Raw genomic sequence first — 12,060 nt, 5'->3', positions numbered from 1 at the left:
TTGTATAGCCAACTTGAAGTTTCTGGAGCTTCCTTGTCAGGATGTTCTTTCACTTCTACCAACTGCTCTACGAGAACCATTGGCACGTAGTAAGGTATATGATTCCGAACGGCATGGTCCACAGTCCAGGAAATCAACACCGCCATAAAGAGTGCAGGTCGGTGGCAGTGCAAGAAGTAACATCGGCAACCAAAGTTCTGATGCCTGATGGGCCCAGATTCCGCTTCCTCATTACAGGAGGGACACGTATCATCATCATCAACGGCGCAGCAACCGGTATCCGGTCTCGACCTGCCTTAATAAAGAACTCCAGACATCACAGTTTTGCGCCGAGGTTCACGAATTAGATACCCCTAAAAGCTGTCTGGCGTCCTGACCTACGCGATCATTCCGTCTCAGGCAGAGTCTGTCTCGTCTTCTTTTTCCACCATAGATATTGCCCTTATAGACTTTCCGGACTGGATCATCCTCATCCATATAGATTAAGTGACCGCCCACCATAACCTATTGAGCCGAATTTAATGCAGAACCTGACGGTCATGGTATCGCTCATAGATTTCGTCGTTATCTAGGCTACGGAGTCGTCCATCCTCATGTAGGGGGAGGATTCTTCGCTCGAACGCGGCCAAGAGTCCCCAATTCTTCTTGCTAAGAACCCAAGTCTCCGAGGAATACATGAGGACTGGGAAGATCATTGTCTTGTACAGTAACAGCTTTGACCCTATGGTGAGACGTTTCAAGCGGAACAGTTTTTGTAAGCTGAAATAGGCTCTGTTGGCTGACAACAACGGCCACGTCGCCTGCTCGATCCGGATGAAGGTAAACTATACATGTCGGGTTGTTCTTCTCATAATGTCAACATCGTCAGCAGTAGTTGAGCGAAATTGAAGAGGATGGTGCCTCTCGCATTCACATCAGCACCACGGATCACTTTTTCCAGGGCCAGGTTAAAGAGGCCGCATGATCGGAAATCCGCTTGTCTTTGATCGTTGTTGATGTTGAATCCAACATACTCATTCTGTTGGAAATCAGATTTTCCTCTTTGTATTGGCAGGATGAGCATCGAGATGTATAGGGCTTCATCTTGCTGACTTGTTGGTTAAACTTCCGTACCTGGCACGGTTGCTCCCTGCACTTTACTAGTTCACAGACTTGTTGGTTCTCCCAGGCTTGCTTTTACCACCACTTTCTGATAAGTCTCTGCGCGTGCCCGCGTCCTTTGCGAATGCAACATTACTCGGTATGCCGCATTCTTCCGTTCCGTAGCTAGCTTACATTCAAGGAGATACTGGTCCGAGTCTATATTGACCCCCCTATATGTCCTTACACTCATCATGGCTGAGAGGTGGCGGCGTTCAATCACGACGTTGTCAATTTGGTTGAAAGTGGTCCCGTCTGGAAAGGCCCACGTATGTTTTGGACCGCTTTCCGCGCAAATTGGGTGCTCCTAACAATTATTTCGTGCGATACTGCTAATCCGCAGTCCGTTATCATTGGTATCCCTATGTAAGCTATTGGAGCTGATGTATCGCCTGAATACGGGCTCCGTCCCTACTTGTACTTACTACTACTTACTGTTGAAATCTCCAAGTTTGATGTTGATATCATACTTGGGACAGGCATCAAGGGTCCGCTCAACTGTCTCGTAGGAGGTATCCTTCTTCGAATCTGGCGTCTTCTATGTAGGGGCGTGAACGTTTTTGAGGCTTATATTTCTAAATTTGCCCATAGCCTTTCGCTTATATTTTCAAAGGGATTCATTTTTTGACTGACTGAAAAAGCTACTCTGAGCACCTAGTTTACTGAATGGCCGCTACAATATAGGAAACCGGTCCCTGTCCATCGCATCTCTTGTTCCGCTGTGATATTAACCTTATATTGGGACAGGGTATCGATTAGCTGCTGAGCAGCATTCGGTGTGTACAGGGAGCTCACGTTCCATGAGAAAATAAGCAAATCGTTACTCCGTTGTTGTTGCCGGGTTCGTCTTTTTGAAATCCATTCTGCCCGAAGCTCCTTCCGTGGCTTGCTAGCGATCACCACGTGGAGGTGGAGATAGGGTTTGGTAGTAGAGCTGTTGGTGTTGGTTCAGCAGGCGTTTCCCAGGTTTTATGCTCCATCGTGGGTATCAACCCACATTTCGCCCTGGGACCTATAATAACCTTTGATCCCCAAGTGAGGTCGCTTTACAGAAATCTGAATTCCAACCCAGAAAGTGTTTAGGCCATCAATTACACGGAGCAGTCATTACCCAATCAAGCACTTCTTCTTTAGCTATTAAAAGATGTATGAAACTGTAAGAAGATGGCTCGTCTTGAGATTTACCAGGCTAGGGTAGCAGCAGACATTTTTTTCTTTCTTCCCATAATACACGGCATTTTCCAGGAAGCCTTGTTAGGTTTGTCTTCCGGGCCTTAAATTTTGTCTCCCCACACATCATTGTTAATTTCCAGTAACTTTTCTTCATTTATTGTCAGTACTACTATCTTGCCAGTTTCCTTTGCCTATCGCAATCCCTCCTTTGCTAAGGGAATGACAAATGAATGACGATGAAATGTGTGCCTGTAATCTCCCGTATAGCTTTCGAGTGTGCTCATCACAACTATCTGGAGCCACTACAAACTACATTACAAACATCTCCCTTTCCTCGTCACACAAGCAAGGATCATTTAGATTAGATTGATTAATTACTGAGCAATCATTTGGCTCGGTGATGACATGAGCAAAGGTCGGGTACTTCACTATTCCATCAGTTGTTAGGTTTTCTGCTGGTTAATGCGCATTATCTTGAGATTGATTTCCATTTTGTTCTATGGAAAGCCCATCGTTTTTGCTAGCCAGTTTGGCAGTCTATTCTTCATGGAACAACTGACTTACAGCTGACAGTTCTACAACTAGGGGCTTCGAGAGTGGTCTACAAATGGAAATATTACTTCCAAGTGGGGATCTAAGTGGCCTCGAAATATCTATACAATTTCGATAATGTCTATTTCAGGCCCCAAATGCCAGGGGGAAACACCTCCCTCCTCGTCAGGCTTACGATAGATCTCTACCCTTTGCAGATGTTTTAGAAAACAATGGCTGGCTTTTCGACCTGCTAGTGTCCTTATTCTCAGTTCGCTTAGTTTCGATGCTTCCACTATTTTAATCCGTCGTCAACCTTGTAGCTGTGTCTTCCATCGACGGATTAATTTCTTGAGCTTCAAGTTTTACCTAGTTCTCACGGCTGTGGCTTTGCTTATTCCAAGCGCAGGGTCCGATTTTGCAAATGGTGTTTGGGATCCCTTTCTTGTAACCAAATAAAAATGGTAAAACGAAACGTCAAAGTAAACCTAGATCCGTACAGTTATATTCTATTATATTCAAACGCCATTAACTTTATTTTTCTCATTTTCCACCTACAGCCATATCATATGTATCAATGGTCTCATACCGAGCTTCCGCAACCATCACCCAATACGCCTGGCAAACTGGACACAGGAATAGTTTGGCCATTCTCCTCCACACCATTTCAACCTAAGACTCGACAGCTCGCAGATAAATCGCCTAAAGACGTAACAACGAATCAGACCCACGCTGACATTTCGTACGCTAAATTACCACAAAATTATCTTAGGGAATTAAAGAAGCAACTAATCAACTGTGATACTGTTGACGAAATGTGTCGAATATTTGAAATGGTTTTAAGGCTACGACGATCCGATAGTGCCGTAGCGGATAGCGATAAGGATACAACACGCTCCGTACCCTTAAACGATCTATTAAATGAGACTGACGTAACTATATATGAGAATCGGGTTGGCCTTTCGGAGCAACCGACTAGAAGGAAACTAGAATTAGAGCACCAGAAAGAGGACAAAATTATCCAAACAAGTTTATGTGATGCACAATCCAAGAAGGACGTATTAGTGGATAAGGATACACAAACTGAGGACAATAATGATAGAGACGAGAATAAGTTGGAAAAAGTTGCTGAAAACAGTGGAGAGGCTAACGAAGGGAAGGTGAAGCCAGAAGAGGACTCACTCGAAACGAAAAAAATAGGTCCTGTGCTCACTTCTGCACCACCTCCACCTCCTCCTCTGCCGCCACAATTAGAAGCAGCTGGGCCACCTCCTCCACCTCCACCTCCGCCTCCGCTTTCTTCGGCATTACCGGCATCACCTCCTCCCTACGTACCGCCACCACCACCCCCACTTCCTGGCGTAAATATGTCTGCAGCTCCTGCACCTCCGCCGCCACCTCCTCCACCAGCCGGAGATTTGCCTCCACCTCCTCCTCCTCCGCCGATGGCAGCAACTGGTCCACCACCGCCGCCGCCTCCTCTATTAGCTGGAAGTCCAATTCCGCCACCACTTCCATCTTCAAGCGGACCGCCGCCGCCACCTCCACCAGCTACCGGCAGCTCTGGATCACCTATTCCACCACCACCAGCGTTAATCATGCCCGATGGATCGCATCAACCAAACACTTCAATGAAAACGCCACCAGTCGGGGGGCCGCCTCCATTGCCAATGCCCTTGCCTGGTGGCGCTTGGTTCCAAGCAGCCAACAGTGAGTTTGCTTAGTGCAATGAATGTAAGGAAATATTCTAATGAAATTGATTTTTCTGTTCCAGCAATGCGAAAAAATGCCGTGAATCCGCCTAAGCCAATGAAACCACTCTATTGGACCCGCATCGTGGCCCCCAAACCGATTTCAGCCCCCGAATCAGCCGAAGCAGCTGCGGTTTCCCCCAAAGAAAAACATCTCTGGCAAGAAATTGATGAAACCAATCTGGACAACATTGACGAATTCACGGAACTATTCTCGCGGCAAGCTGTTGTCCCCAAAGCAAAGAAAGAGGCTGCAAAGCCAGTGCGTATAAAGACAATCAAAGTTTTGGATAGTAAAAGATCTCAGAACGTAGGAATCTTTTCGAGGAGTCTGCATGTCGACTTTGCAGAAATAGAGCATGCAATCTACCATTGCGACACATCCGTTGTGAGCCTAGAAGCACTGCAGCATATCATGGAAATAAAGGCAACTCCGGAAGAATTGGCCATGATCAAGGACGCCGCACAAGGTGATATTCCTTTAGATGCTCCTGAACAGTTCCTATTGAAAATATCTGAGATATCCTCATCTGCAGAAAGAATCTCATGTATAGTCTTTCAAGCAGAATTCGAAGAGGGTTGCATTCAAATATCCCGAAAACTTCAGATCGTTAAGCACCTCTCAGAGTTCTTGACTGAAAATGAGGATGTCAAGCTGTTGTTCTCTATTATTCTGACGCTAGGGAATTACATGAATGGTGGAAACAGGTCAAGAGGTCAAGCAGACGGCTTCGGACTGGAAATTCTTCCGAAACTAAAGGATGTGAAATCGAAAGACTCAAAAATAACCCTTCTTCATTTCATTGTGAAAACGTACATTAGCCAAAGGCGAAAGGAGGGCGTCCCGTTACCTGAAATATCGCTACCAGTACCTGAACCAGGAGATGTGGATCGTGCAATAACTGTCGATTTCGATGAAGTCAAGCAACAAATCAACGATTTAAGTAAAAAGCTTACAAGTATGTATCCTGGTCTCGATTTTAGTGTTTATCTATTTAAATGGAAAACTTCTGGAGTGAATTGTTTCAAGCCAATGCACTTTTCCCATTTTACAGTTTGTAAAAATACCACGGAAAAAGTTATCGCATCATCCGATCCATCGAATGTTCAACCGTTCAAAGACAAAATGGAGCAATTCATCGAAACAGCATCCCGGAAAATTGAAAAGCAATTGAAAAAGCTCAATGAGTGCCAGTCGATTTTCATAAAGATGATGAAATTCTATCACTACATCCCAAAATCTGGATCCTTGGACCAGTGCACGCCCGGGCAGTTCTTCGAATATTGGGCGTCATTCACAAATGATTTCAAGGATATCTGGAAAAAGGAAATTACTTTGCTTTCAAGCGAATTGTGAGTGGATCATTGAACTTTTTTAGATACATCAATTCATTGTGATTTATAGATGGAATTTCTATGAATACCAAAGGATACCCTAAATTCCAAGCTGCATCAATTTCTTCAACTAGATTATTTATATTATTTTTTCCTTCGTCCTTTCCAGGTTAAAGAAAATGAAACAACAAAATCTCAACGTTCCCAAAGCCAGTCAAAAGGTCAAGCCTGGAAGTTTGAAAGAACGCCTACAGAAACTCAGTAAAAAGTAGAATTAGGACGGCATGACTCCAATAAGTTACGGAAAATTCCAACCGGCAACGAAGAAACTCGCATTTACCTTTACTCAACATTGCCCCGTGTGGAAGCAACGCTGCTACGCTATGTTTGTATATAGTGTAACTAGGATTTATTTATAACAGAAATTATCTTGTCAATAACATTTAAGGAAGTAACCTTACGTACAATACGTGTATATTTAAGATAGATGTAGATTATGAGTGAGGAAAGGAAATCAAATTCCCGAAGGAGCAATAATAAGATGAATAAAGGCAATAGCTTTATGTATTTATTATTAAATCGTACAAAGTAATGAAAATGATGTTATCTTTCTTATAATGCTGTACTAATAAATCTAAAAAGAAATTACGTGTTATGCCTATCTAAATTCTTTCACTTGACTTTTAAAACGTGTGTGTCTATGCATGGGGTAGAAAAGAAACTCCGCCCCTGAACATGCAAACGCAGCGGCTTCCGGAAGGCGGCAGTCCTCACCAGAACATAGATACAAACTTCGGCCTCTCGTAGTAGACGCAACAATCCAGTATTTCCAAGACCGTCTCTCTTATCGAGGACCAAGAAAAGTTGAAGGTTCAACGGAGGCCAACCAGAACGAAAGGCAAGACTTCCGACCAGGACCGCTCCTCGCGCGCTATAATGGCATACCTTCAACGTGTGATGCCAACGTTCTTGCATCCCATTGGACTGCAGGTGGGAGGCTGTTGTTCGTTAACGTTTGAATCCCAAGAGTTTTGCGAGCTCCGTGAAGAGGTTGCATTCTCTGCTCTATGATGACTACGGCTGGAACACCAAAGCGCGGAATCCACTCTCGACAGAAAGCTTCAGTACATGCCTGTGCTATTATGTCCTTCAGAAGTATTGCCTCAGGCCACTCCGTAAATCGATCAATTAATCGTGAAGCAATACGTGTAGTCGTACGGGTCTCGCAAAGAGCCTATAATGTCGAGGGGCATAGTATGGAAGCGGCTTGTCGACTTAGGCAATACACCTACTACCCTTCTATCATAGCATGTCTTGTGACTTTACAGCCTGCGTGGGGTTACCAAATCTCCCATCAGGTGCATCCCTTCGTTCGGATACGCTATGAACATGCCATTGCGCCCCTCAGGAGATGTGCGTGTATGGGCATGATTATGCGCAGGCCCGGTGGGTGGGTAGTAAACGCCCACTCGTGGATAAAAATTGGCTATGGGAAGGACACCCAGAAATCAAACCAGATATGGAGGGTCAGAAAAGTAGTTTCTTTACGGTGCAGGGCTTCGGAAACCCAGTACCGGCGGTTTTTGGGAGTACGCAAGCGGGCTCCCGGCGGTCGATATCCAACGACCGCAGTTCCACAGTAGTGGGAAACTTGGTTACTTTGACATCTAATGCTACAAGAGATCTTAGTGGAGCGGAAATGAGATCTACACCGGATCCTTTTCGCAAAAGCTCAAAACTTGGGAGGTCACCACTGAGAGCAATATTACCCCTAAGTGGTTGAGACTCATCGCGGGATCCGGATTGACATAATTATCGATGCTGTAAAAGACGATCGTGGAAGGCAGCAAATTGCAACAGCGTTTGTTTCACTTGGGGAACGCATAAAGGAACTATGTGAGCGGAATATTCAACAAACTATCAGGGCTCTGAAACGTGGCATTAAGTTGTCCTATATTAGGGCGGTGGAGGAGAAAAACGCTCAAATCAAGCGGGAGACGCAGGTTACGTCTCCTCAACATAAGGTAGGTGAGAACGCCGACAAACGCAGTAGGGATGAGTGAATCCCTTGTCCATCAAGCGGCCAAGAAGAAAAAAAGGTTTCTTCGTCGAAGAAAGCTGCGCCGGATAAAGTTTCGGGTAGTTCTTCGATTACCTTAACTTTGAAAAATGGGGAAGCTCTTAAGCCCGAAGAATGGACAAAGGTGGGCGACAAAAAAAACGGCAAAAAGAGAAAAAGAAAAATTCGTCCTGAAATAATCATTATTTCCAAAAAAGGACTGATATAGTGCCGCCAGTGTCAGTCGTATCAGGCGTACGCAAAAGGGGGATCCAATGCTGAAGCTAAACAAATCTAGCTAGAAGACAGTGGATAGTTTTCGCGGTTAGGTGGGAAAAGTGCCAGGTGAGCAAGAAGACCTGAGAGCTGGAAACCAAAAGATAGTAATCGACTGTAAAGACCTAGACGGGGTCACATCACGAGAGGATATCTGTGCTGCGCTAAGGAAACAATTCAACCTTAGCGAAATGGAAGAAAGTACCATCAAAAGGATGAAGAAAGCATATTGAGGTACACAGACCGCTATTATAAGCTTGCCGGTGAAATCAGAGATTAAACTGATTACTGCGAGCAAGGTAAGAATTGGTTGGGTCGTGTGCCGACTTAGTATCTCTTAAGAGATGATTCAGATGCCACGATTTCGGTCACTTTGCGGCAGCATGTACTAGTGAACATGATAGGTCGAGAAGGTACAGGAAGTGTGGAGAAGAGGGCCACCTTATCAAACACTGCACGGGAGATCCACAAAATATGTTGTGCAAAGGGAAAAAGGGAGTGGATGACCAGCACGTTGCAGGTGGTGGCAGGTTTCCGGCATATAGGAGGGAGCTGAATCGTAGGGCGAAATTAGGTTGATACAAATCAGCCTCAAACGTTGCGAAGGAGCTTATCGAAACTATGTTGGTGCTACGTGGGTGAAAGACTCACTGGGAAACGCGGCGATATGGGCTTGTGAACGGCAAACCATTCAAGAAACAGTGGCATCCCCAGGAGACGGTTTTGTATGGACAAAAGTTAACAGCGTCCATATCTACAGCTATTATGCTCCTCCAAGTGCAACATTAGCGCAATATGAGGAAATGCTAGACAGCTTGGTATTGGATGCTAGGGACCACAGCCCCAAAATCATTCCCGACGATTTCAACGTGTGGGACTGAGACTGGAGAAGTCGAGTGTGTTTGTTACTGGGGGGAGCTTTCCGAGACAGAGGGCTAGGCTCAACCGTCGATCTGACCTACCTCAGTACCTTATTTGCGAGAAATGGTTTGGCGGGTGAATGAACAGTACACCCACAGTGACCACCACGCCATCTTTCTCGACATCAGGAACGGAGGGGGCGACAGTCGAATAAGTAACAGAGGCGGGAAACTCAAGATAGCTAGTGGACCACCTAGCTTTCGAGGAAAAGATATTCCTGGTGGCTTTAAAAGGAACTTACGACCCGAAGGGAACCACGCTGGGAAAAGCAAGCCAGTTATATAAACGGCTAACTAAGTCATGCGGCTCTACAATGCCGCGACGGAACTTTCACCACAAAAGGAAACCAAACTACTGGTGGAATCAAGAAACCACGCTTTTGAGGGCACCGTGTTAGCGAGCAAGGAAGCTTTGCCAAAGGAGCAGAGGGAAGCCTGAACATGGGCAGATGGAGATCTTCGAAGTAGCCTTAAGAAGACTATACGGGAAAGTCAGCGGAATTGCTACAAGCAGTTGTGCCTTGAGGCAAATACGAACCCGTGGTGCGCTGCTTACAAGGTTTTAATGAACAAGATTCGTGGACAAAAATGACCCCAAATGACTTGCCTGGGACTCTTGTTCTTTTTGCACAACAGAAAGAAAATGGACCCCAACCGACGGTGCAACAAGATGTCTTCACAATCCCAGGGATTACCGAGGAATAACTACGGGAGATCTGTGGACGAATTGGTAATACTAAGGCTCCGGGATTGGATGGGATTCAGAACAAAGCCCTGAAGTTGGCTGCTAAAATTATGCCCGCATGGTTCATAAGTACATTTGAATCATGCATGGTGAAAGGATTGTTTCCCGCGCAGTGGAAAAAGTAGAAGTTGGTTCTGCTACCGAAAGCCCAAAAGACACTTGGCCTAACCGCTTCATATCGTCCTATTTGCCTTCTAGACATTATGGGGAAGATGCGGGATATACAGCAGATTGGTTCCGTTCGTCGAGCGGAACGGAGCGGCAGTAGGGGTTTCGCAGAGCGCGGTCCGCTGGTAAGTGCTACGCGGTGGTGACGCTCGAGATCAGGAATGCCTTTAACTCAGCCAACTGGGGTTGAATTAAGGGCACCCTGGCTGAATCGGGAGTCGCTGGCTACTTAGCTCGGATAATCGGCAGTTACCTTGCGGAGAGACTTCTTTGGTACTAGATCGATGACGGGACAAAGGAATATTTTGTGACACGAAGTGTTCCTGCACCTGCTGTGGAACATAATATACGACGGAGTACTCGGCCTTCGCGTGCCAAAGAAGACAACGTTGATTGGTTTTGCAGCCGACCTGGCAGTAATAATAGTTACGAACCATCACCAGGACGTGGAACTGTATACAAGCGAAACCATTCGTGCTGTAAAGGCATGGCACCAAATGATGAAATTGGACCTGGCGGAAAATAAGACGGAGGCGGTCCTTATTACCAATCGCAGGAAAACAACATTGTCAATGGGATATGGGCGGAGAAGTGGGGCGGTTTAATGGTTAAGAATCTCATACACTGCTGTAATCTGGCATAGCAGCGTCTTTTTAAGATCTCCACCTCCACTCATACAAAAAAAAGTGACTTTACATCTTTGGCATGTAATGCAATCTCTGGTCCAAGAATTGACGTCCTTGTTCATGGACGGCTTGAAATACATGCTGGAGACTAGCCATTCGTTGCTCGAATGCCAGGACGCGCAAAATCGTGCACGGAGTGAAACACTTCTTTAGGAAAAGCGGCCGGAATATATAGCTTAGGTCCCTGTTCAGAAATCTCGCAGTAGGAAGAGGAATGTGAGCCGAAGATAGGCAACACCTCGAACTTGCATTTGGAGCTAGACTACAGGCTCTGAAAAACTGCGTCATCCTTCTGGGCCACGGCGATTGCCAGAAAATCGACTGTGGCTAGGATATTGATCTCGGAGATTCAGGACAAAGCATCAGCGACTAAGTTGTCTTTACCCGATACATATTGAATGTCGGATATAAAAAAGCTGATGCAGGTTAAGTGCGAAGTTGGCGAGAGGTCACCTTGTTGGGATTTTGTCGTAAGTCAGAGGTTTATGGTCCATGAATAAGATGAACGGCCTGCCTTCAAGGGAATACGTGACACTCAGATATGCGGCTAGTAATTCATGATCATAGGCGCCGTAATTGAGCGAGATTCAAATTTGAGAAGAAACTCAACGGTTGTAAGCTATGATTCACGTTTGGACGGTTTTTGGAGATCTTACAACCTTTTGCGAATATTTAGTCTTAGGACGAGACAGGAAGGCGTTAAGTAATGCCTGGTACGGAACGTACGCAAGAAACGCCGATAGAAGTTTACCATGTCTAAAAACCTACTATGGTCTTCGACCGTCTTTCGCAGCGGAAAACTCGCAATCACTTGTACCTTGTCTGGATGGGGTTGAATGCCGTCAGGGGTGATAGAATGGCCTAGAATTTTCACCAGCTGCTTGAGAAATTTGCATTTGTGAACGTTGAAAATTAGACCATTTTCAAGCGGGCGTTGAAAAATGCACTCGAAATGTGCCAAATGCTTGGACTCGGTGGAAGATGCGACTAAAACGTCAATATATTCGGGAGCTACAACGATTGGATAGTATGCTTTGACTAATTCGAAGGTCGAAAGAATACAATAGTTTGCGATAAAGTGCGCAAAATCGTAGATGAGTGGATATCGGTCTGGAATCGTCTGAGCATTTAGACATCTGTAGTCGCCACAAGGTCTCCATTCGCCATTGGGTTTAGGAACCATGTGAGTGGCAAAGACGAAGAACTGTCTGAAGGTCTGCAAATACGTTGCTTAAGAAGCCCCTTCGAACTCTTTCCGCGCAACTGCGAGCTTCTA

At 45.5% G+C, this 12,060-nt stretch overlaps 1 protein-coding gene across 1 annotated transcript in view; it reads left to right on the top strand.

The window, feature by feature from the left end:
• Window positions 1–6,591, top strand: part of LOC119647087 (protein cappuccino) — a 151,629-nt gene extending 145,038 nt beyond the window's left edge. Inside the window, exons 6-9 of the mRNA XM_038047860.1 lie at window positions 3,405–4,554; window positions 4,619–5,554; window positions 5,651–5,948; window positions 6,100–6,591. Of these exons, the coding sequence (XP_037903788.1) occupies window positions 3,405–4,554; window positions 4,619–5,554; window positions 5,651–5,948; window positions 6,100–6,202 (2,487 nt within the window). The 3' untranslated portion in view covers window positions 6,203–6,591. The remainder of the gene's footprint in view (window positions 1–3,404; window positions 4,555–4,618; window positions 5,555–5,650; window positions 5,949–6,099) is intronic.
• Window positions 6,592–12,060: the final 5,469 nt, after the last annotated feature.

The sequence above is a fragment of the Hermetia illucens genome, chromosome 1 (genome assembly GCF_905115235.1).
Source record: "Hermetia illucens chromosome 1, iHerIll2.2.curated.20191125, whole genome shotgun sequence".
Lineage (NCBI taxonomy): Eukaryota > Metazoa > Arthropoda > Insecta > Diptera > Stratiomyidae > Hermetia > Hermetia illucens.
The sequence above is the reverse complement of the archived record's forward strand: the minus strand, read 5'-3'. Positions and strand labels throughout refer to the sequence as shown.